This window comes from Epinephelus moara, chromosome 13 (assembly GCF_006386435.1).
Source record: "Epinephelus moara isolate mb chromosome 13, YSFRI_EMoa_1.0, whole genome shotgun sequence".
In the NCBI taxonomy this organism is placed as follows: Eukaryota; Metazoa; Chordata; class Actinopteri; order Perciformes; family Serranidae; genus Epinephelus; species Epinephelus moara.
In genome coordinates this window covers 20667973-20692748 of record NC_065518.1, presented here as the reverse complement: position 1 = coordinate 20692748, position 24776 = coordinate 20667973, and the positions used below count along the sequence as shown (strand labels likewise).

At 39.8% G+C, this 24776-nt stretch overlaps 1 protein-coding gene across 4 annotated transcripts; it reads right to left on the bottom strand.

The window, feature by feature from the left end:
• Positions 1–4835: 4835 nt before the first annotated feature.
• LOC126399552 (carnitine O-palmitoyltransferase 1, liver isoform-like) lies at positions 4836–24363 on the bottom strand. Of its 4 annotated transcripts, none has more exons than XM_050059586.1 (19): positions 24160–24363; positions 19109–19254; positions 18486–18625; positions 17833–18004; positions 17411–17512; positions 16892–17029; positions 16582–16659; positions 14798–14905; positions 14296–14383; positions 11113–11308; positions 10821–11009; positions 10170–10275; positions 9973–10089; positions 8286–8450; positions 8026–8154; positions 7684–7839; positions 7447–7557; positions 6923–7015; positions 4836–6192 (listed from the first exon to the last, which is right to left on the bottom strand). In XM_050059586.1, exons 2-19 carry the CDS (start codon positions 19247–19249, stop codon positions 6067–6069), a joined length of 2355 nt encoding a protein of 784 aa, XP_049915543.1. In that variant the 5' UTR covers positions 19250–19254; positions 24160–24363; the 3' UTR covers positions 4836–6066. The 4 variants fall into 4 exon arrangements, with proteins under 4 accessions (XP_049915543.1, XP_049915546.1, XP_049915544.1 ...); XM_050059589.1 differs by lacking the exon at positions 14296–14383 and adding an exon at positions 13669–13753; XM_050059587.1 differs by having other exon boundaries at positions 19109–19258; positions 24161–24363.
• Positions 24364–24776: the final 413 nt, after the last annotated feature.

Below are 24776 nucleotides of genomic sequence, written 5' to 3'. Positions count from 1 at the left end.
AAAAAAAAAAAAAAAATCACACTCTTATCTAGAGCCTGCTGTAACCACATGACCACACTTGCTTTTTACAGATGTTTTGGTGAAATGCAAATATGACCTTGCGATTGGTCAAATGCAAATAGCATTTCCATAAAGACAAATATGAATGCTCTTTGAGGGCAAGTGAAATATGCCAGGTGTGAAGAGTGACAAAGAAGGGGCGACAACCTGCAGAGGTGCTTTTTATCTCTTATGAGGAAACATCTTTGCATCAGGTAAGGAGAATCATTTATATATCTATAATTATTTACAAAATCTGAGCTTATTTTAGTCAGAATATTTTAATATAAAAAGAACATATCTGGTAGTATGGAGAAGTGGATTTCTTTTTTATTTCTATGGATCATGAATGTGTCAGAAAAAACATGGTTACAGAGCCCTTAAAGTCTCTAAAAGTTGATATTTTTTTAAGTTATGAGCACAAGTTATTATCTTTTGCACACAAGATAATAGCTTATTCCTGGAAGATAATATCTTGCACGCACAAGATAAATAAAAAAAAATCACCTTTCAGGACTTTAGGGGCTGCAATTAACTATTATTTCATTACTGATAAATCTGTTGGCCATTTTCTCACTCAACAAAATTGTTCAGTTTACAAAATGATGTCATCAAGTATCTTGTTTTGTCCTACCAGTAGTCCAAAACCCAAAGATATTCGCTTTATTCAATATAAACCAGACAGAAGCAGCGTATTTTACACTGGAGAAGATGTAGCCAGAACACTTTCTGGCATTTTTCCTTTAAAATGACTGATTTACCAATTAAAGGTCCAGTATGGAGGATGTAGTGGCATCTAGTGATGAGGTTCCAGAACTGATACCTCTTTCATATGCCAAGCTTGTGGAGGCATGTTTGATTTGTCTATTCTGGGCTACTGCAGAACAACACTGTAGACTTTATGGTAGAGGGCAGAGCCTCCAGGAGCATTGCAGGGCTTTGAAACCAATTTTACATAGTGACCAAATGTGGAATCACAACATCCAAGTCTGTCACATGATGTCATGAGTCCCAAAAACACTTTTACCCATTGACCTACTTTGTAAAAGACGAGTGTAAATCAGTGGATACATTTTTTTGAGCTTAACAACTCCACTGAAACATTAATTTCACTATTGTGATTTGATCCATTTGGTCTGATAACATTTGGAAAGTCCAGCAGAGCTGAACGATTATCCCCATTTATCTCTCAGAGTGATCACACTAACAATGACAACACTTTCACAGTCAGCAGTTCATTTCCACTGGGTGTCCACACCTTGCAGGCTCACAAGGGGGTGTGTATGTGACAACCAATCACACCCGTTAAAAGAATACATCATCAACCACACCTCCTCACTAAGGTAAACGTTTCTGTCCCTTCCTTGCTCAGAGAAATTTCCTAACTCACTCCTAAGCTAGGACTCCTTACTAAAAACCTTTAGACTAAGTTAGGAGCTCTCTGAGAGTATTCTGTGAATATGTTAATATGGCCTCAGGTCTCTTTAAACATCCATGGGGAGGACCTGCTCTGTATGTAGATATAAACAACCCATCCTAAGGTAAAGAAAACACAATGATACCTATTTTCAGGTGATTAGAAACTAATGAAAACATAGTTCTGAATATATAACATCTCTGCCAGTGCCCCTAAATTCTGCACACTGGACCTTTGAAATAGTGATTTACTTTCTGTATATTGACTGATAGATTAAGCAGTTAAATCGCTGAAGCTCCACTGATGTGTGCAAATAAAGCACTACATTTGAGACTCGTGTATAACTTGTATAACATTAATCCTTTTATACCCTAGAGAAAATATGCTCCATCTAGTGATTCTGCTGCTAACTTCAGGTAGGTGTCTTTATGTAAAATGCTGAAATTAAAATCCACAGTTATAATCATAATGCCTGCTTTATCTGATGTTTAAGTGGGTGTCCTTCTGCAGGTTCCGTAACTTTATGCTCACGCATTTATCGAGAGTATCACCTGATCACCGTGGAGAAGAGTTGGGACGAGGCCCAGAGTTACTGCAGAGAGAATCACACTGACCTGGCTACCATCGGCAGCCATGATGACATGAAGAGGCTGGTGGACATGACAGAAGCCAGCGGCGAGACAAAAGAGATCTGGATCGGTCTGAGAAAGGCCGAGATGACGTCCTGGCTGTGGTCTGTGGGAGAAACTCAGAGCAGTTACGGAGTAGCTGAGTACATGAACTGGGCCAATTCACTTGATTCTTCTCATCACTGTGGAGGCATGAAGGGTGATGGGAAATGGCTCCGTGAACTCTGTGGAACAAAACTTCCTTTTGTCTGTCAGGAAGGTAAGTAATTAACACATTTTCCCATCCTCTCCAAACCTTTGGATCTCTACAGTCTATGTTGCTCTGTCCACAGGTGAGGGGTCTGGTAAGATGTATGTTGTTCTTGAAGACAAGTCATGGAGGCAAGCTCAAGAGCACTGTCGACTGGACGGCACTGACCTGGCCAGTGTGAGGAGCCAGACTGAAAATCAGGCATTGCAGCAAATCATCAATGAAAAGGTGCCGTCGCTGTCCTTGGTCTGGATCGGTTTGTTCAGAGATGAGTGGAACTGGTCGGACCAGAGCGACAGTTCCCTCAGAGACTGGGCGAGCTCTCAGCCAAATGATGATGGAGTCTGTGGGTTGTATAGACCTTCTTCCAAGAAGTGGTTTGACAGACAGTGTGTTACATCACTTCCCTTCTACTGCTATAATGGTGAGCGTATATCTATTTTTAGTCTGATTCAATTAAGCATCTTTCTTTCTTTCAATGCCATTCTCAACATAATTGATCTAACATACTGTCAGTGTCCCTGATGCATTGTTTCAGCCATAGAGGAAAGAAAAAGGATGATTGTGAGGTTGGAAATAAAATCAGATTCATTCTTAGACTTGAGTGACTCTGCTGAGATGGACGCCATTTTGAACCAGGTAAGTTTTGTCTTCTTTAAAATGTAGGTGCAGCTGACACCTGTGTACACAGCTGATTATCATAGTCACATAACAACTAGCTAATTTGTATAAACGTGTGTTTTTTTCGTGCTTCCACAGATCCAAGAAAAGTATGAGGGGGTTAAGCTTCAGTGGAGAGTCCAGCCTGATGGGAAGATTTTCCATAAAAAAGGAGAAGGACATCATTGAAGCCTGTTAGAGTGAAGCTGCTAATATGAAATTATCTGCAGTGCCGAACAAGACATTAAATTTACTCCAGGACATACTGAGAGACAATGAATACAAACCCTGGTGTGTTTTAAAGGTTCTGTATACCACATTCAGAGCATTAATTAGCAGTAAACAAACACAGATATCTTTCCATTCTAATGTAAATATCAGTCTAAGGTAACTATGGATAAGAATTTAAGTGTAGGGCTACCCAGTGCTGTACGACCAGTTTCACAGACAATATTTCATTTGCCTACACACTTCACAAACGACGAAAATCAGCTCCAAATTTGGGATTTCTGGTTAAGTCGGCTATGATACAGTGCCGGTCATGACCAATTAGCAACGTCAGGCACAACTTGCCTACACGCCCTTGAAAGTTAGCAGAGAATAGGTACAACGGTAGCGCCCTGCATCCAAACTCGGATTTTACAGGGGGTAGAAGACGCGGTATGTGTCCCCGCCCTTAGCTCTGTCAGCACTGCTGCTATTGTTAGCACTGTTAGCGCTGTGTTAATGTAACTCAAGATTGAGCGACAAGATTAACACTTTAATCTGAAATTAAACTTGTAAGGGCTGCATGGTGATCCAGTGGTTCTGGTTTTGAACCTGCAAGTCAGTTGTGGCCCTCTTGTGTCAGTGTGGGTTTTCTACAGCTTCCTCCCACAGTCCAAAGACATGCAGGTTAATTGGTGACTCTAAATTATCCATAGGTGTGAATGTGAGTATGAATGGTCGTCTGTCTCTATGTGTCAGCCCTGTGATAGTTTGGCGACCTGTCCAGGGTGTACCCCGCCTCTCGCCCAAAATCAGCAGGGATTGTCTTTAGCCCCCCTGCGACCCTGTAAAGGATGATCAGTATGAAAATATTATCACTTTTAATATTGATTACTGTAAGCTCTGCTGATCTGTTTGTTAAAGACTGGAAAACAAGTCAGATGACGGTACGATAATAATTTCAATCTTCAGCCCATCAGTGTTTTGTGAATTATTTTTCGTGCTTGAGTATTTCAAATTTTACACGACAGCTGTTAGCGCCGTTAGCTGTTAGCCGCCAGCTCAGCCACCTCCATGTTGTGAACCATGCGCACACATCCTGACTTAGACTCTGAATCAGATATGCTCTGAATATCGTATACAGCTCCTTTAAAGGCAGCACACATCCCCTTACTCCTACAGCTTTTGTACCTGCAGTCACATGGTATTTGACATTGTGCACAGATGTTATTTATGTATTGATGAGGTTATTTCTTTGTTTCATGCTGTCTTTCACTCTTATTTCTCATAATTAATTAACAGTAGGCTTGTTGTGTCCATTTGCAGAGAAAAATATAAAATAGACTCATAAACTTTTTCCCTTTAGACAAATCCAAGCTTGTGCGCATCATTTGAAAAAGAAACTCCAACACCATTTTGGGGCTCTAGAGGGAGCTGCAAAAAAATCTGGTAAACTCAGGTGATGTCCACTGTAGAGAGGCATTTTGGGTAATGTAGGCACCTGGTTTTGATGAGGAAAAGGAATGTATTGAATTAAAAAAAATGATATTGCTGATTCATGACTCTGACAATAACATGGGAGTGCAATGTTAAATCAGTGGAGTACTCTGTTAATGCAACAAAAACAAACACCTCTGGCTATTTTTCTTTAAGAATGACTTTATGTTCCCCCGTTATATCGCATTAAAAAAAGCTGACAACAATGAGACAAGCTCAACTGAAAACAAAAAAAGAGAGGCAATAATCAATGAAAACAGGAATCTGCATCACTTGTACACAGCGTCCTTTGAATCAGATGGCTTCACTCCACATGTAATCTACATCTGACCTGCAGTGCTGCTCAAGCCTAACTACCTGCACATGATGTTTATAATATAGCTTGCATTGTTATGGTGCTGTTTCAATAATACAGTGATAAAAATAAATACAAAACAGATTTATAGATGGCAGTGAAATAACTGGAGTTCATTACAGTACACTTTTTGACTTGGTAAAATTGAAATGCGAGTGGCCGCTGAGAGAAAAACTGACCGACGTTACATTGTTATTGTTATATTAAACATAAAATTTAAGTTATATCCCGGGTGAGCTGGCACCATATAAATATAACAGAGCCATGTCATTTCACTACATGTATAAACAGCCTGGCGCTCTCAGCACAGCATTACAATCATGTGTTTTTGTAGAAAGCAGATTTACACAGGATGAGTAAACACTGAGAAGTCGCAGACTTCCGAGATTTTGAAATGCGCGGTATCACTGTTACAGCAATGTTGCATTCAGATGCTAGAAACTGAAATCACCTCAACAGCCCTGCACGTTTTCTCTCTTGTGCCAATGCTCTGGAACTCAATATGCATCAGCCTCTTCCAAATACGCTTTCCTAACAAATTCAACAGATGATTAGTGGCACAAAAAGTGTGGCACGCTTAATAGTGTCAAAACATACTGCACTTGAATATGTGAAGTGTTAGGAGTCTCTACCCTAACTTTCAGTGGTGCAATTCATATTGGCCTTTTTAAAATAATCAAAACATGTCACAATAATAACATTTTTTTCCCCAGTGTTTGACAAAACTGAACAAATAAACCTTACTTCTTGATTTGTTATTCTATGGACCCTTTGTCTTCTCACACACTTATCACACAGCTTATACACACACAGATACAGATGCATATCTGTAAAGACATCACCACCATTTTATCAGTTTCCTTTTGAAGCTGTCCCTTGAATATCATCTGGCTGGCTATAAAATTCTCCCAATGCATGAGCAAAAAAAACCCTTTGTCTTTTTCTCACTTCACAGTGGAACATTTCTGCTCGCACACCTTCCCTTCAGCATCCTTTTCTCCTGAGTAACCGCCTACAGGTTTTTCTTGACCTCCGGCCGCTTCTGCTGTCTCCTGCTGGGCTCTGTTTGGTTGGGCATCAGCAGCTGTATCAGGTCATGCAGAGCTTTTCTGATCACAGCACCAAACCTGTGGGCATCCTGGAAGGGAGACGTAGAATAAAAAGTAAAGATAAAAAGAATGTGTCTAGGAGATTGAAAAAGACTTAGCATTTTATGAAACTTAATCCAAAACGGTTTTATGTTTTACATTTCATCTGCTCTCATAAATCTCTATAATAACAGAGATAAACTTTAAACCCAAATACCTTCACAACCTCAGGGTAAAAAGAAATCTGTGCTCAAAACAAAAATGTGCTATTATCGTAGATTTTTTTAACGCTCACTTACTGATGCCAGCATCTGCTTCGAAAATGCAAATATCATGTCTACTATCATGTCTACTCTTTCTAAAATCCAAGCAAGAGATGTAATGCACTGCATAAAAATCGGAACTGAGTCCTGGCACAATAATGCCTGTCTCATAACACACCTGATTTTCTTTTATTACATATCATATGAATAAATCATTTGACAGACAGAGCTTTGTTTAAGAAAAAAAAATAGTGGAGGCTCTCTGAGGTTCCTGTCACCCCTCACAAAAGGCACAAAATGGTTAAGTCCACCCCCGCACTAGGATTCGTCTCTGAATGCAGCTAGAGGCGAGTGAGTGACTGCTTATGCTGCTGGACGTATGCTGCTGGAGCACCAACGTACACGATCATGTATGATAGAAAGGAAAATTTGATATGATGATAAAGGAAAATTGGGATTTCAAAAACAAACAAACAAACAAACAAAAAAACATCCCGACAACTTTCATTGAACTCACAGTGTCTGGACACGAGCGCTTGCACGAGATGTGGAAGTTTAATATGTCTTCTCCCACAATGGAGTAGGACACCCCATAACCGTCGTCAGCCACCTGAAAGAGACGTAGACAATATTTATTATCATGGCTGCTTAATGAAAATCAGAACACGGAGCTACTTTCACAGAAGAAGAGTCTGAGTTGTATGTGCAAGAAGTATTTCTCTTGCACTGACACAGCGCTGGGGCTAGCTACACGAGACTGAAGGATATGTAGCGACAGAAAGGGTCGTTTGACGGCAAGGTGAAGCAGTGAAAATATTCTTAATATAGAGTACACTAAAATTCATATTGTTTTTTTAATTGTGATTTTTTTTAGTTTTACTGCTGCCCCCGTCCGCAGCAGTACATTGCTTAGCTTCCATAGCTATCCCTCTCAGTGCTCCAACCTACATCACTGTTTTTACACCTGCAACCTGGAAAAGAGCGCAGACTGAGTCATCCTTTTAACAGTTAATTGACTGAAGCTCTGAGGGCAACACTTACCGGTCCAAAGCCCCCTCCACAGGACACGTAATCTGGGTAGTTGACTAAATCAAACATCTCCACGTGTATTGGAGACTGACTGGTGGACAGCCGCCAGGGCTCGGACAGCACCTGCAATACCCACAAGAAGCCATCGCATCAAGTCGCTGCTGTATTAGTTCTACTAAAGACATAAATATTCATGCTGAGCTTGACAGTCTGATATAAATATAAAAATGAGGAAGGAAAGAAATGAACCTCTTGCAAGAAAGGAGACTCCACTCCGAGGTATTTGGACACCACATAGAGGCAGAAGAGGTGTCTGTCGATGCCAGCTCCAGTCATAGCCATGCGATATAGATGCTGGTGCTTTTCTGCAGCTTCGTGGAACAAACGCCTGCACACATCTGCTGCCTGGTGGAGAATGGCATGAGTGACATATCGCACACAAAAATGACACTGTATGATTTATGCAACGAATTAGCAATTTCACATAAAGATTTGCAAAGCATATTCATTTTCATTAGAGAACCTTCATCTTCTTTTGAGTTACTGCTATGTACAATAATGATGACAAACAAGACAGTTAAATGGTCACACCTCTCCACCATCCAGAGCTCGGACCATAGCGCTGCTCTCACTGGTACAGGAGCGAACTGTCTCGGTTCTGCCCTCCTTGAACAGACGGGTCATAGAGGCTTCGTACGTCAAACAGAATCTCCCCTGATCCTGGAACACAAAAACAAAACCACATGCATCAGATAATATTGACAGTCACAAATTCAGTGTCCGACACACACACACACACACACACACAAACACACACATACACACCGCTGGTACTTCAGAGGGAGGCTCACCCTGTAGTAGGCTATCTGAAGAGCCATCTGAATGAAGGCATCTGGACTGACGCGACATTTCTTGACCTTTCCTTTGCCAAAGTCTTCGAAGCGGAAAACGTGCAAGTCCACGTTGTCGGCCAGGGCCTGGGCCACTGCCAGGGACTGGGAGATCTGCTCCTCACACTGTGACACACACATCCAAAGAGTAAACATCAACAGAACTGAGACACCTGAAACCACTGCACTGTGAATTCAAAAGGGCGAGCCATGTTTCCATATTATTACAAATAATGAGTCAGCTTTAACTTGGGATGTTCCTAACGACTATTTTCCCTGATGATAAAACCGAAGTTTGAACACATTTTTCAATGACCAAATCATATTTTAAATGTCGGTAATGTGCTACAACAGCTCACTAAAGTTTTTTTTGCTTTTATTTTGTCTTTTTTCTCTCACTTTCTCTCTTTTTTTAAAAAAAATCTAAGCTAACAGATGCATGTTTTTATAAAGTAACATTCAAGTAGAAAAAAGGCGATATTTTTATGCAAATTATGCAAGTAAGTAATTTAAAGTGCACATTTATAATTTAATAATAAGTTTAATAAAATAGTATTTCTGGTGTTGACTAATGAGGGTAGCAAGTCAACTAATCGCGAACATCCCACGCTTTTTACAACCCTTTTCACATGTCACTTGATCATGAAATATATGTGTCAATTGGATAGACTCTCATCTTTTCAAACCATGTGGTCATTTTAAAACAAACACTCTGTGGTTAAAATGATCCAAGTACATTGCATGGCAATGTCTATCAAACTGAATCCTTCAATAGTGTTTTTGAAAACACGTTAACTGACTAACCCTGCTCTTGTGTTTGTATACCAAATACGAAGCTACAATAGCTTGGCAGCGGTGTTGTCATTAGGTTGTCAAGCAACATGTAGAGACTTTTTGAAGTTACTGCACCCAGCCAATAAAAATAGTCTAGCACTGTGAAACCACAACTTCTTGTTTTTACATTTCAGTTAGTGTATTGATTAATGCAGCTAAAATATAACTAAACATTTAAAATTTTGCGGATCTGACAGATGTACTTTTAGACCTTTGCACGGAGCAAAACCACTTGTTTCCTCCTGCCTCCAGTCTTAATGCTAAGTTAGTCTAACCACACACTGGCTGTACTTTAATATTTAGCCTACAGTCATGAGGATGGTACTGATCTTCGCATCAAACTCTTGCCAAGAAAACAAATAATACACAAAATGTCACACTATTTCTTTAAAAACACAGTGTTTCTCTGGATTAAAAGTCTCAACAGTCCAACAAATCCTTAAAATTTTTATGTCAACATTATTTAACATAAGGGTGTTAAGATCAGAAATTATCTTCAATGGCTGTAACTGATAACCATAACTTTACGGAATCACTGTAAAATATTTACTTATAATTCTTTCTTCTTCTTTTTTGCTTCATTTATTTTTTCTTTATAATGTTTTAAAACCCAGTAAAAATATCTGAATATTAAAACTAGAATAATCTGATTAGGAGCAATTGTGATTTCATAATCTCAGCGTGAGTGTAACAATTATAATACATGCATCTTTTTATAACATACTTTCTGCTGCATGTGTGAAAAAACAATATTGACTGTTGCTGACCAAGGAACAAAAACACACGTTGGGAAATATGTGAATGGAGAACTAACCTCTGGAGGGATTTCCCAGTTCAGCTTCTGTGGTTTTGGTAGTGATGAATCCACATCTCCTTTGCAGTGCCCCTCTGCATTGTAACCCAGCTGGAAACAGTCATTGGACAATTGAACCTGGAAACACAACAATTATAAGTGAAGGCCTCTCACAACCAGGTAACAACAGTGTACTACTTTTCCTTCATGTTCCTTACCTGCCATAAGTGCGATATCACCGGCGCATCGCCCCACGAGTGCTCTGCATTGAAGCCTGACTTCCCATTCTTGTAGTAAATTAGCGTGAAGGACTTGTCATACCACCTGCACGACAACCAAGGTACAGATTGAGTGACATAAAAAACTAATGTATAGGGACCTTAAATGCTGTTCCTTATTTTCCTGTCATATATATAATGTTAAAACATCACATATTAACCCTTTGAAACCTGGAGCATCATCACTTTTTATGTGCTGCTTTCAGACACCTTTCACAAGTATTTAAACCTTTGAACCCTGAGCAAATTGGTGCGAATTCTTTCAAAAACATGGGAAAAAAGGCAACGAGCAACTTGGCCACAGGCTTCACACTGTTGTGAATACTGTTTCCAACAAGGGTTTCTTCTTTTGAGACAAGCTGACGTCAGATTGTGACGGCTTTTTTTATATGGTCATCTGCTCCAGGCTGCAGACACACTGAGATGCAGAACACCCAGAAACGCTTGTCAATCAGAGCAGACTGGGCTTTTTCAGAGGGAGGCTTAAAGACATAAACCCAAAATACAAGTATGAACCTAAAAGTCAGCATAATAGATCATCTTCAACTAATTACATGTTCCTCAGTGATCAGTTAAGTGTAAAATTGTCACCTGTCATAACATTTCCCATGCAACAAGGATTTGGCGTAGCGGTCTAAACTAGCTGCTGGGTCTTCTCCCATCACGCAGTGCTCCTCATCATCCAGGGTCACAAAGAAGGTGGCTTTCTCAATGCAGTCCAGAGAGCGCTTATTGACTCCACTGCTGAAATACTTCGTCCTGGCTTTAGCCCATGGAATTCTGGTTAACAAAGGAACATTAATACATTACATTAATTAATATTGATGCAGTGCACTGTGTGGTCTGTGTGATTTAAGCAGCAGTGGTGGCATGTCAAACTGACCTGTCTCCAGCAGTCAGGGCTGCCAGTTTGGCCTCTCCTTTGCATGGAGTTGAAGGGTCATCAAGGATCCTCTGAATCTGGAATTCAATCTCCCTGGGCGACAGGAGTCTGCCTCCGTGGTACATCTTAAGGCGGAAATAGCGACCCCTGTGGTACACTGCTATGTAGTCACTGTCCTGCCAGTGTTGCACAGTGTCTTTGCACAGAAGGAAGACGGGAAATGTAAATATTTTGACAAAGACATGACATGATAACATATATACATCAGAAATGATGCTCTTTATTTGGGGATGTGTGTGTGCCTTGTGCTTAGGGTCGTTCAGATCCCCAGCATTTTGTCTGACCTGCTGGCATCGGTTTTTCCTCACAATTCAGTTTTTGTTGGGACTGCAGCGCAGAACGACTGAGTCTGCAAAATGTCCTTGTGACATTTACTAGATAAGTTTACACAATAAACATTATGCATGTGTAGGATGCATGCTATGTGGAAGAATGTTGTGTGGTCAGAATCATGAATGATTAACGGGCAGTTTTTTGCTAAAATTCAAATTAATGTTTTTGACAATGTAGTCTGGTTGATTTGAAGAGAGCACAGATAACGCCTCCAGTTTTTTTGGGAGGCTAAAATATGTTTTGCTGCTGCACCCGTCCATGGCAGTAAATTGCTTAGCTTCCTTAGCAGTATTCCTGCCGCCTTTTCCAAAGCAGGGGTGTGCCGACTGCCATCTACTGCAGGTAATACGCTGACTATGGATAAGTTTGTCATACAAGCCCACTTTTAAAAATCTAAACTATCCCGTTAAGGTCTGATCCATATGCAAACACTCACACTGGCACACATTTTACTTGACTGAGTTCAGACGAACAGGGAAATATTTTCTACCTTTTGCAAACTGGATGACTGAGATGACTCTGACACAGATTAATTAAAGGGAAACTTTCAACCTAGACTCTGTTTTTTGCATGTTTTGTGTCTAAGTGACTAATGGAGACAACAATTTTGGACATGTGTCCAGTACTGAGAGAGACCGCTTCAGCCCCAGCGGCAAAACAGGCTGCAATGTAACCCCTACAGGTATTTGTGCATCATCAATTACCGTTCATTAAAGTTGCTTCGTTTTGCCGCTGACAGGCTCAGATTGTAATTATAGGTGTATAACAACGTGATAGAAAAGACCCCACACAGAAATGAAACACTTTTTCTTCCCTTTCACTGATCCAGTCTGTTTGTTAGTGTGTGTAACCATGTGTTGCTCAAGGAGAAGTCTCACACCACACTGTCACAATCAGCTAAATAAAGCTCAGTGAAGTTTCAGTCAGGAAGACTATACTTGTGCATGCTTAGGTTTGTAATTTCCTCCTAAAACTTTTTTACATTCACTCCTTGCACACATGCTCACTCTATTTCTTGCTGTTATTGTCGAGGTCTGTCAATTGAGATGTCAGATTTTCTGTCACAGTTAATCAACAGCACAGCATCACACCCTTCCTGTTAGCCTATCATCTTATTACGTCTTGTTTTAAATATGGTTCTCGTTCTGCCTGTAGGTCTTTCATGCTGAAGTTGTGCGCACCCTCCACCTCCCCATCAACGCCTAGTCTTTGCAGATTCATCAGTAACATCAGCCATCGGTCTCAGTCATCAGCCGCCACCTTCAGTGTCTAGACTCTGTAAGGGGATTTATCTTGCTGCTGCTCAAATGCCCATTGATTACAAATCTCCCTCTGGACTCCAAGCGCCAACGACTTTCTGTCAAATCTTAATAATCACATCATCTGTTAATCTGTACACCTGTTATCTCTATTAAACAGTTATCTTCACTTCATTCTCCTGCCTCTTATGAGTGAAATATTCAGCCATGACAAACTATCAACAACAAGCAACAATTTCCTCTTGTGAGATTTCAGAACGAGACTTCTCCTTGAGCGAGACTTGATAACAATGAAAAACAGACAAGGGAAAGGTAAAGAAAAATGTTTCATTTCTCTGTTGTGTCCTTTCTGTAATGTTATCAGACACTTTTAATTACAATCTGAGCCTGTTAGTGGTAAAAACTAGCACTTTTAATGGTGCACAATTGCCCGTATGGATTACATTTCAGGCTGTTTTGCTGCTGCAACTGTGGCACTCTCTCTCAATATTGGACCACTTTCAAAAATTGTTGTCTCCATTTGTCACTTAGACACAAAAACATGGGAAAATAGAATCTAGGTTGAAAAACACAGAAGCTTCCTTTCAAGGCCGACTTAAGAAATGGAGGAATGAAGACATGCTGTAGGAGGCATACCTGAGTAAAGGTCAGTGCTGCAACACTGAAAGCAAAGATGCACTTTGTGTTTCTTTTTATCGTGGTATTTGAAACGACTGACAGGGTGACTATCAAGATGTTGGCTCGTTAACTGAAGGAACATTTACTGTACAAGTGAGGGATGTATCTTCATTTTAAATTCTTAATTATACACAGTAAAAAGATGTTCGGCACATTTATATTGGCATGACATTTAGAGATCTAAAACTAGCAATTGGGCCAGTTGTGTAAGAAATATAAATACTACCTGTTAGCGTTCCAGGGATTCGACAAGTGTCAAACATCCGCTCATATTGATAGGAACAGCAAGGAACTGCAGACCTCAACAACAACTGAGCAGGATAAAGGAGGACAGGCCAGTGCAAAGAGAAAGAGAGGAAACAAAATAGGATGGTAGAAAACAAATACCGGAGTGTTGGGGATGAAATGTAAAGACAGCCAGGGATAGAAAGGAAGAGATAAGAAAAACAAAATGTGTGGGCAGAAGAAAACAGACATTAGTTAGAGACAGACCGCTTCCAGAAACCCAGACAGACCTGAGATGAGACCAGAAGGCAAGAGGAGACAGATGAGAGATGACAGGATGGCCTTGTACAGCAGACATACTATGACTCAGTGAATCACGGCGCCTTGCTTATTGAGACCACACACACACACACTCAAGCATACACACACACACTGGCTTTCACACGATTTTCTATCCAACTCCAGAGGGCTCAGACACCTTTAGTATGCCTCATCATCTCCCAAACAGTGGTGTGTTGGCATTGCTCACTTGGCTACCTGCTGCTCATGTTCAGACATCATGTATCATATATCAGCAACGTGTTGCCACAGCATTTGCCTATGTGTGTGTGCATGTCAATCTCTTTACCGGTCTCCTCTCCGGGAATGCGTGTGGTGTTGAATAGCCTCTCACACTGAGCTGAACACAGAGGAATGACAGTGCCTGGTATACGGGTCTGGGAAATGGAAAGGAGAAGACGAAGGCAAGGGCACAGGAGAAAGAACAGAGGGGAGAAGTGGAGGGAATGTAGAATCGAACAAAAAGAGGGAGGTTTTTTTAAAGAGTGAGAGGAAATTAAAGCGAAGGAGAGTTTGAAAGAAGTACAAAAGAGAGGGGTGAGAGATGAGCATGGTATGAGAACATGAGGGAAATGTCTTCACCTAAACATAGAAACTAAAATGAACAGAGATCTACAAGACACACAAACAGTAATGCATGGGTGTTACTCACACGGTCACGACACATAGAAATATCCCGAAATTTGAGACATTTGATTTACAAGACTTCTGTTGCCATAGCAAAGAGACATGAATAATGAATGCCTCCGTATATACGGGGGCAGCCAGGGTTGACTGGCAGCTACACTCACAGGTTGAAGCTCTTCTTTGTTGAGTTTGCGGCGGTACTGGAAGAACGCGTAAAGGCTGTTGCCCGCCCTGGCCGCCTGGATGGGTGTGGGTGTCACATACATGAAGTCCTGGGGAGAACACACACAGAGACAGGGAGTCAGAGGGAGGATAAACATGAGAAAAAAAAAAAAAAAAAAAAGATCCGTAAGCACATCTGGGGTTACCAAATCAATATCAATGTCCTTCAAAAATCCAAAAACAAAGGATTGTTTCTGTAACATGAGGAAATAGTTGTGTTTTTAGCAGCCATATCTTAAAAAAATTCACATTCATGTAAGTGAATGTGTGGAGTTCTACCAATGTAAGTGTGAGCGTTGTTTGCAATGAACTTAAATTGTTCTTTGTTAATAAAAGGTAAAAACAAGAGTACTTGCCTTAGTCTAACAAGCATTAACACAACTATTTTCATTATTTTTCTGTCCTCATAACAAACACACAGCCACAAATTTTTAACAGAATGAATCTGCAAAGATCACAAAGTCTATATACAGATTCAATTACCTTTTGAGACCCTGTAGAGTCAACATGACGGTCATTTCATGCCAACTTGCCCAAAATTCAGGACTTTTTTCAGGTCATGTCATGGATTTTCTCAAAGAATAAAAAAAGCGAAACTTCTAATTAATTAATGGGATCTTGCAAAATCTGACAGCTCTACTTTAAATATTCTTCTAGTTATTAATTTTTGAAGTTTGTCCCTGTGAGCTAAATTTCATTATTTTTGCAACTGTATTCGAAGCCTCACCATTTGCTATTTTTTTACTGCATTGGGTTGAAATTTGTAGTGAACATCCAAAAAACCCCTGAGAATAATGTGCAACATGTATTCATGTAAATAATTGCTGGTGAATATGTTACAGCAATCAGATTTTTTTATTACCATAAAGAAGAGTCTTTAATTTTCAGAAATCATTATCTCCATAAAGTTGTCACTTTCTTGCAACCACATTTTGATCCTCTGCAGTATTAATATAGTTCTACCACATCTAGAAATGATTTGGTGCCATATAAAAATTGCGTGCGAAAGATCTTGCAAAATATAGCTTCGGAGCATGTCGACCCGATTTTTAAGATGTTTTCACTGTATCATTTTATTTCCTTAAACTTTTTTATTGGATAGTTTTAATACTCATTGCAGGTACATACAAATGTAAAGATGTTCTATTACTCCATCATTAAATATTGTTTTGAAAATAGCTTATTATTCTTACTTTTCACTGTAATGTAATATACATCCAGTGTCTTTTTTCCATAGGTAGACATGTTAACTTAAAGGTTATCTCTGCGTGATACCCGTTGAGCCTGTTTTTTTTTTAGGTGCAGGAAATTTGCAAGTTAAAGCTAATGGCTGGATTTGTTGCACTATATGAAAACTACACAGAATCACAATTTGGTTGCAAGACAAAAAAAGTAGAGATAATATTTTTTGAAAAATTAAAGATTCTTTGTTCAGGTCTTTTTTTTAAAAATCAATTTGATTAATGTAAAACATTCAGCAGCAACTATTTATATTAATAGATTTTGCAAATTATTCTTCAAACAATTACATAGAGTAGAGCTATAGGATTTACAAGGTCCCATGAGTTTAATAGATGTTTTACATTTAAAAAATCCACGAGATGAAATAAGAAGTCCTACGTGAGTTGGTGTGGTGACCCAACTCCAAAATCAAACAGAGTAAATCCAAATTGAGGACTACAGCAGGTTAGACCAGAAATTTCTTCGACCAAAAAGATTTCCATACCATGCCATAATAGTTACTGTTGACCATAATTGGGCTCCGTCCACGTAGATAGACATATTCTTCCCACCAGTCACTAACCTGAAAAAATAAAAACACACACACACAATAGAATCTTAGTGAAAAAGCCAATATTGCAGCCAACTGGCAGTCACTTACATATTCATACGGGATAAATATTTTAAAGTCGGCACCTCAAAGACATACATTGTTAATGGAATTTTAAATTTCCTTTGGCTTGCTTGGCTTTGGACATTTATGTGATGTTTGAAAGCAGACACACTTAACCAGAGCAATGAGGTCAACCACTCACGTAGTTGGTGGCCCAGAGAGCTTTGAGCTTGAGGTACCACTGCAGGCGGTTGCCGACGCCGCCCTCGAACTCTGCCGCCAGCTTGGTCATGCGTTCATACTCTGTATCGTCCATCAGCGGACGCACTGACTCCAAGTGCTAAACAGGAGATGTGCAAAGAATAAGAGTTGTAAGCATCATTTTGATGTATGACAGGATTACTTAGCCTACTGAATACAGACACTGGTTTGTAAATCAATGAATCAACATAACCACATCTAATTCTGCTGATAAAATACCAAATCTCTTTTCCATTTTATCTCCTCTCATCTGTCTAATATTTCTCACTTTAAAATGGTGGATGGATACCGTGCATTTGTTCCTCAACTAGCTTGCAGCCAGATAAAAAACACTCAGACGCTAACGAAGGGCATTTGGTGCAACAGAGGCAGAAAATGATGAATGTGAGAAAGTGGTCCATCTGTTTCATGGTCAGTATTCGGCATGCTGTCATTTCCTCTGCTTCGTGTGACGTCTCACCCTCTTGACCGTGTCCTTGATGGCAGGCACAGGCAGGTTTGGCAACGAACCCTGGTAGCTGTAGAGCAGAGGCTTCCTGCCAGAGAAGATCCGCACCAGCGCCTGATATAGAAACACAAGCATTAAAAAACAAACACAGTCGGAATATTAAAGGAAGGGCATACCTAAGGCTAATTATTTTTTCGGTTTTTGGTTTTCTTTTAGAGGACCTCATTCACCATAGAAAATACATTACATTGTACTAATTGTATTTTTAAGTGCAAGTACAAATAAAAAAGGCAGTGTTAGGTTTAGTGGTAGGTTTAAAGACATTTGAAGACTTTATAAGGAGATGCAGACACCCTGGATCAAAGAACTTTAGGACAGTGTAAGGTATTGTTAGTTTACAGTAACAATTGGAAAAGGTGTGAAACAGCACTGACCACCCAGACTTTGGTGGTGTGGGACATCTTGCCGTGCTTCTCGAACATCCAGCGGTGGTAGGAGAGAAGCTGCTTGAGGCACAGGCGCATGGTGAAGATGAGCAAGAGCCATAGCATGGTGCTGAAGAGCACTGCTGACACTAAGGCCTGGCACTGGGTACTCATAGACTGGCTGGAAATGGTGGGAGAAGATGGACAGATAGACAGAGGGGAAGAGGAATAGTGAGTGGAAACAAATAGCAGAATAAATAAATTTAACTAGAAGGAAGATGAGCAAGGATATATGGGAAGAAAAACAACCTTCTGAAATTTTAATTAGAAAAGCTAGCTGTTTCACAATCGAAATACCAAGCTAGGAAATCTTAAATTAATTTGTCCCATTTTCCAAATCAGTGCTGTGTGAGCAATATCTATTTACTTTAAAGGAAGAAAGCAGAAGAAAAGAGAAAGGAACAAGAACAGGAGCACTAAAGATGTCACAAAAAGAAACATAAACGATAGACATTACAGAAGACAATGAAAAAGGAAGAATGGGAAGGAGCAAGGCCTAAACTCTCTGTGAAAGGAAACATTTAGTGTCTGCAGGGGTGTCTGGTGAATCAAAGGATTAATTGTTAACTTAAATCACTTCATGGAGTCACAACATGAGTTACCTGACTGGCAGGTGCTCCTGTATCTTGGCTATGAGTCCCATGGAGGGGTCGGAGCGTGTGTACATAGTAGCCAGGATTGCTATGACCACAAATAGCCAGGAGGAAGGACTGGCAGGATAAACCCCTGTTAACACACTGTTCTGTTGAACAGTGAAAGAAGAGAGATTGTTTTGAAATCCCATTCTTCCTGTTTGCAATCATTACACAAACATGCACACAGACAATTCAGAAATGATCACATTAAAGCAATACATGTCATTTAGCTCAGTGTCAGACATTCACCTGGAATTTATCTGTTCATTTATGGCTTTGTCCGACTTGGTATGAAATGCCTACACATCAAACATCACTTTAAATTCTCATATTCAATCCTGGAAATGAATGACTGAGTGAAGTGAGCATCAAACAAAGACACGAGGATACCCGCATGCAGAAAGTGTGTCATTATGTGTGGCATTCATTATTGATTGACAATGAAGTCCACACATTACGACAGGAAAAAACCTCACTGAATACTGTATACAGGCTTATACAACCAAAACTAAAACATGACATTTCAAATTAAGCATTATATGCAATTAAAAGACCATAGTTAAAAGACTAAGAGCTAAGAGAGAAGCTACCTTGAGTCCGATGATGCGTTTCTTCCAAGAGCGTATACCAGAGTGGTAGATCTCAGTGAGGGCCTGGTGGGACAACCGCACGTCAATGCCCTCTGGGGTGACGGTGAACTGGAAGGCCACCGCCTGGTGGGCTTCTGCCATGGTGACTGTGCACGATGAGAGGGACAGAGGGAGAGACAGAGACAAGGAGAGGAAAAGGCAAGTGGGAATGTCTGTTTAACACAGTCTGTTAAATTTCAGTTGCCTTAGTCAAACACAAGAACACTGAATGACCACGGTGAGACAACTGATCTCAGGCGAAAACGGAAGTCATGTGCAAATACTAGCATTCTTATGTAAAAAACATTTGTTAACATTTGAATGGAGCCCAGCTTAGATGTACATACGCATGTGTGCCTGCAAACATACACACACAAACACATATATTGCTACACATTCTTTTTAAATTCAGAAATAATGAACAGCATCACCTTTTGTAGCAAAAACAAACCTTCTGCCAGATAATAAAGATAATTCTTAGGATGACTGATCACTCTTTCATTGCTATCGAGACATCCCTGCCTGCTCTTGGAGTTTGTGCTGAGAAAGAATACACAACACTCCCTATGAGCCCTCAAATATGACATTTAGGTACCCTGGGGGCAGACTACGACACTGAGAACTGCATGCAAGCTGTCAATAAGAATAACATGCAAAAAGCAACAGCAACAAAATGCTTTGTAAACTGAAAATGCAATTCATGTGTGCGACTGCAATGCAGCAGCGGACGGGAAAATGAGCCCTGAAGGTGGTAGCAAGTGCTGTGAAAGGACTTGCGGATGATTCATCAAACTGATGATGAATTGCAAAACTTGTGTATGCGCCTGGCAAAACACATTCATCTGATGCATTAGCATTTTTAAGGGAATCTCAAAAAGAAACATTATTTATGAGTCCTTTCAAATGCAAAGTCAGCTTGAAAGTGATAGAGTCTGATGGCAAAGCGCTGACTGGCTGCTGATGCCATTGGGTCTATTTGTTTAAGGCAATAACTGCGTCTCTTCACACAGGGAATTGATTTCCCTCCACAAATAGGCTATGGATAATGCCCTGAGGTGGAGTCACTCTGACAGTGGACTGCACCCCTGTGGAGGCCACGTCTGCTCTGGTTGTGTGTGTTATAAACGGGCAAACACACACACTATTCCCTCACTGTCCCCAGGTCCCATTAAGCAGGGCTTGACAGAAATGGTTGCCAACCATTTTGGGAAACTGGCAACCAATTCTTGGCCTCTGGTTGCCATCAGTGGCAGTGTTTACTATAAAAATTACTTAAAATTTCCTATCATCAAGACTTTTGGCCACAACAACCGTGTAGTGAAAACCTGATATCGTGCAAGCCTTGATTGTATCTTAATTAGCCTACTTAAAATTTAAGATGACTAAAAATGGCGACCATATTTTCAGTTTCGGCAACCAAAAGCTGATGCATGCTTGCCAGGCTGACTTTTAAAAGTTAGCATCAAGCCTTCTCGAGGCTCTGCTCTTTATGTCAGATCTGGCAGATACAGTCGTTCCTGTTCCAAGGACAAACAGCAGTAAATTTCAGCCCCCTTCTTTTACTGCCAACGCAGACACAACACACCTGCTCACTTCAGTGCTGACTGCACGCTCACTAAGGAGCCACTTAATGAAACGCTGGTCACGCTAAATTTTTATTACCAATATCCCTTTGACTGGAATAAATGTCATGAGAGCTTAATCTGCATTGACAGCGGGGTAATCCCGAGCATCTCTGCAACTTGGATTCCCAATTTACTTAGAGCTCAAGTCTTTAGAGCTGTTACAAAAAAAGATGGCCAGACAATGATGCAGCTTAACAATGATATTTTAATTCAGCAGCAAATATAGTATAATTTAATAGAGTAATTAATGAGGGGAATGGGCTATGAATAGTAAAGTCTGTTCACAGTTTAAAGGTTTTTAAAGGGGAAAAGGGGTTATCTGAAGAACTGACACAACCCTGTACTTTTTCCTTACTTGGCACGAGGACTTAACACCAACTAAACAAACCTGAATTCTGAATTTTGGAAAACTGCCAAACAGAAAGCAAGCAGATCAATATTAAACAGGAAGAGGACAGGAGAGACTGGGGTCAGTGTGTGTAAACTAGGTGACAGGTAAACACACCTCAGAGGTCTTCAGATCTCCAGTAAATATGCAAAATGCATATAAGACCATAACAATACTCAGTGTATTAAACTTGAGATACATAATTCAGGCCTGACACCAAACAAAATGGACAGGAGCAATAGAGCTGCAACAATTTGATGATTAATCAGTTAGGCAATCAACAAAAAATGAACTGGCAACTATTTTGATAATTGAATAATCGTTTTTAGTCTCTTTTTATAGCAAAAATTTTCTGGTTTCATGCTTCTTAAATGTGAGAATTTGATGCTTTTCTTTGTCGTGTTGTACATGATTATAAACTAAATAGCTTTGGATTTTTGGACTATTACGATAAAACATACCATTTGAAGATGTCACATTAAGCTCTGGAAAATTACTCAGGGCATGTTTCACAATTTTCTGATATCTTATTAACAAAACGAATTGTGCTACTCGTCGTGCTACTACTAACTTGCGATAGATGACTTTGGCCTTATGCACAGCATCTAAAAAACTTGATAAACTACAGAAGGGCAGGATATGATTTCTTCAAGTGAGATACATTAAACAACCAAAAGAAGAAAAAAAACTTCAACGACGTATGTGTATATTTGTTTAAATAATGATCAAGTAGAAAAAATAAAGACAAAAGTAAAGTTCACATTTAAATCTCTCATTCTATTGTTTGACAGCGACTTAAAGATTTTCAAGTTTGTTTGCAGCGTTTTGCCCTCCAGTGTAAAACAGCAGTTTCGGTTAAGAGTGACAACAAGTAACTACTCAATAACTTAAAAGTAAAGACTGAATATATTTAAAGCAAAGTGAAGAGCTACTGGAACTTCACACACAGACACACACACTGCAACAGATATAGTCTAAGCTCTGCCTTATCAGAACTTACCTTGGCTAACCTTTTCCTGCAGTCTGCCCAACAATGAATAAATAAAAGATGGAAAATAGCTGTATGGTGACAGAACTATGCCCCCATTATGGCAACAACTAAAAATGTAACATCGTCAGGTTACTGTTATCAACCTCACACTGTAACAGCAATTACACAACTCAAGACACACATATACTGGACACAAAATATTCTTGATTTTGAACTCTGACATACATACATAATATTTTTGTGTTTGAAATCGCCAAAAACACAAATATCCTGCACAACCCAAACAAGTGGCAAACAGTACTATTAGCCAAGGTTAGATGCGAACCACTGTGTGGACATGTTCTCATTTGAAGCTGATATCACTATCATATAAAGCAGATTTGAGAGTAAAATCAGATCTTGTTTAGTCAGTTATGTAATCCACACCATGTGTCCTTATCATAGAGTGTCTGATGTCAAAATGCCCTGATGAATGCTAGCTAAAAATCCAAAATACTTTTTTGGTTACATTAAAGCGGTTGCACAATTAGGTCTTGTACTCAGCTTGGGTTACTTTTAATCATTTGCAGACCTTAAAAAGATAAAGCTAAGTCTTGTCACAACTTCAAACCCCTGTGCTCAGAGCTCAGTCAAATCCATCCTTCAGATACCAGACACGACTTTTTATCAGTACAGAGACATGTGGTCAGACTGAAATACTAAAACTGACTCTGACCATTGGTCACACATTGTTTGATTTTTTTTTTTTACTCTCAACATTAAGGGCTCCTTGTTACAGTAACAGTAGTCTTTGCTGTTCTTATGCTGTGTTAAAGTGGAACTTGTGAGCTCCTGTTTAGTTGTGTACACAAACTCCTGAACTGGAAGCTCTCACGAATTGTTCACGTACAAGGTCGTGAGGGGGCAATCCTATTATACATCTATGTGGCAATCATATGGACTCTTCTGGTCAGCTTGATAAACAAGACCCGATATGAACTCAGCCATAACCATGCCTCATTACCCAAGGTGACCTACTCTTTATTATTCAATGGTTTACTATGGAGCTCTTTATATAAAAATATATATGGCAAAATTAGCATCAAATTTAAATGACTTCAAACATCAATTGTTTAGGATCTGCTGAGTATTTAAACCTCATAACTTTGTCTTTGAGCACTATATCTAAATAAAGTTATAATCTTTTGGTGGAGGAATTCAAGAGTGCACACTGGTATCTCAGGCTAGGCTTACATAGTGAGTGTGTTATCATTTTGAGACATGTACACCTTTAACCCAGTCTTTTCAACTAGACAGAGCTTTAAAGCCACTGTAAGCCATTACCTTAGTTATTGCCATTGTTTTATGAGGAAGGGCTAGCAAGAGCTGTGCATGTTTCAATGTTTCACAAGCAGAAACTGGCTACTGTGTTAACTCTGTAGAGAAACATTAATAAAGGCATGCACTGTGCCATTAACTAAGAGCCATATGGCAGAAAAACGTCAGTCAACAACTGTTTGTTAAGCAAATAACGTTAACGTCAACAGTCAAGTTGACCCTCCAGCTCTTCCAGCAAAGTCAGCCAGAATTAAAGAGCAGACAGGAAGTGTGAAAAAAGGGGGTAACGTTATTTTATAGCTAGCTAGCATTTATATCTTTTTTTTTTTTTTTTTTTTTTTTTTTTTAAAAGTCATGTTTGGGCGTGAACACGAAGTAAAATTTACTTCAGCAGTTACAATATTAATGTTAATATTAACCATTTTACGTACTTCGTCGTCAACCTCGTATTCTTATTAAATCTCAAAGCGCCACACTCCTGTTAGCTAACGTTATTATGCTAATTATACGGAAAGCCAATCTAACGCTAGCTAACGTTTAAACTACAATAGGTATGAAAATTAACGTTAGCAGCTGCTAGTGTTGGCTAGCCGAGGGTCCAGCCCATTATGATGTTAGCTACACACTAACGGCTGCTGATGGAGTCTTCATCACAACGCACCATAACACTGTCACAGCCGTGTTAGCATACCTGTTGTTGTTGTTGTTGTTGTTGTTCACGCAATGTCGAGGGTCCAGAGTTGCAGGAAAACGACAGTTAGCTTCTGACGACGACAAAGAGCCCGTTGACTTACTGTGATGTGTGTGTCTGAACTGTCTCCTGCTGTGGTCTCGGCCCTCTCCTCCAGCAACTGTACAAACGTTACAGCTGATGCTGCCTTCAGCGACTGTCGGAAATGTCGCAATCACGCAGTGGCAGCGAGGTGTGTGCTGTGTTTAAGGGGCGGGGAGAAGCGTTTGTCAACATCTGATTTTAATCTGACGGTTGGAAACTCACTTGACTTTCTATGTCAATAAGGCGGCCTTAAATTCATTGTTTTATAACTGTAGTACACAAAACAATCCCTTTTTAACTTTCTAATTTTCACTGACAGGTTGTTTTAGCATGGGCACTGATTTATATGCACACTTTCTCTCAACAGAAATGCTATATTTGGAATAATTGCATTATATTATATAAGAACAAGTTGGCTGTAAAGTTTGCTCTAGCCTAGAGCTATGGACTCTAGAATAAGGGCTTTGTTCTAGGACAACATGGTTTCTATTCCTGCAGCTACATTTTATTGGAGTAATTTTGTCAGTGAAATT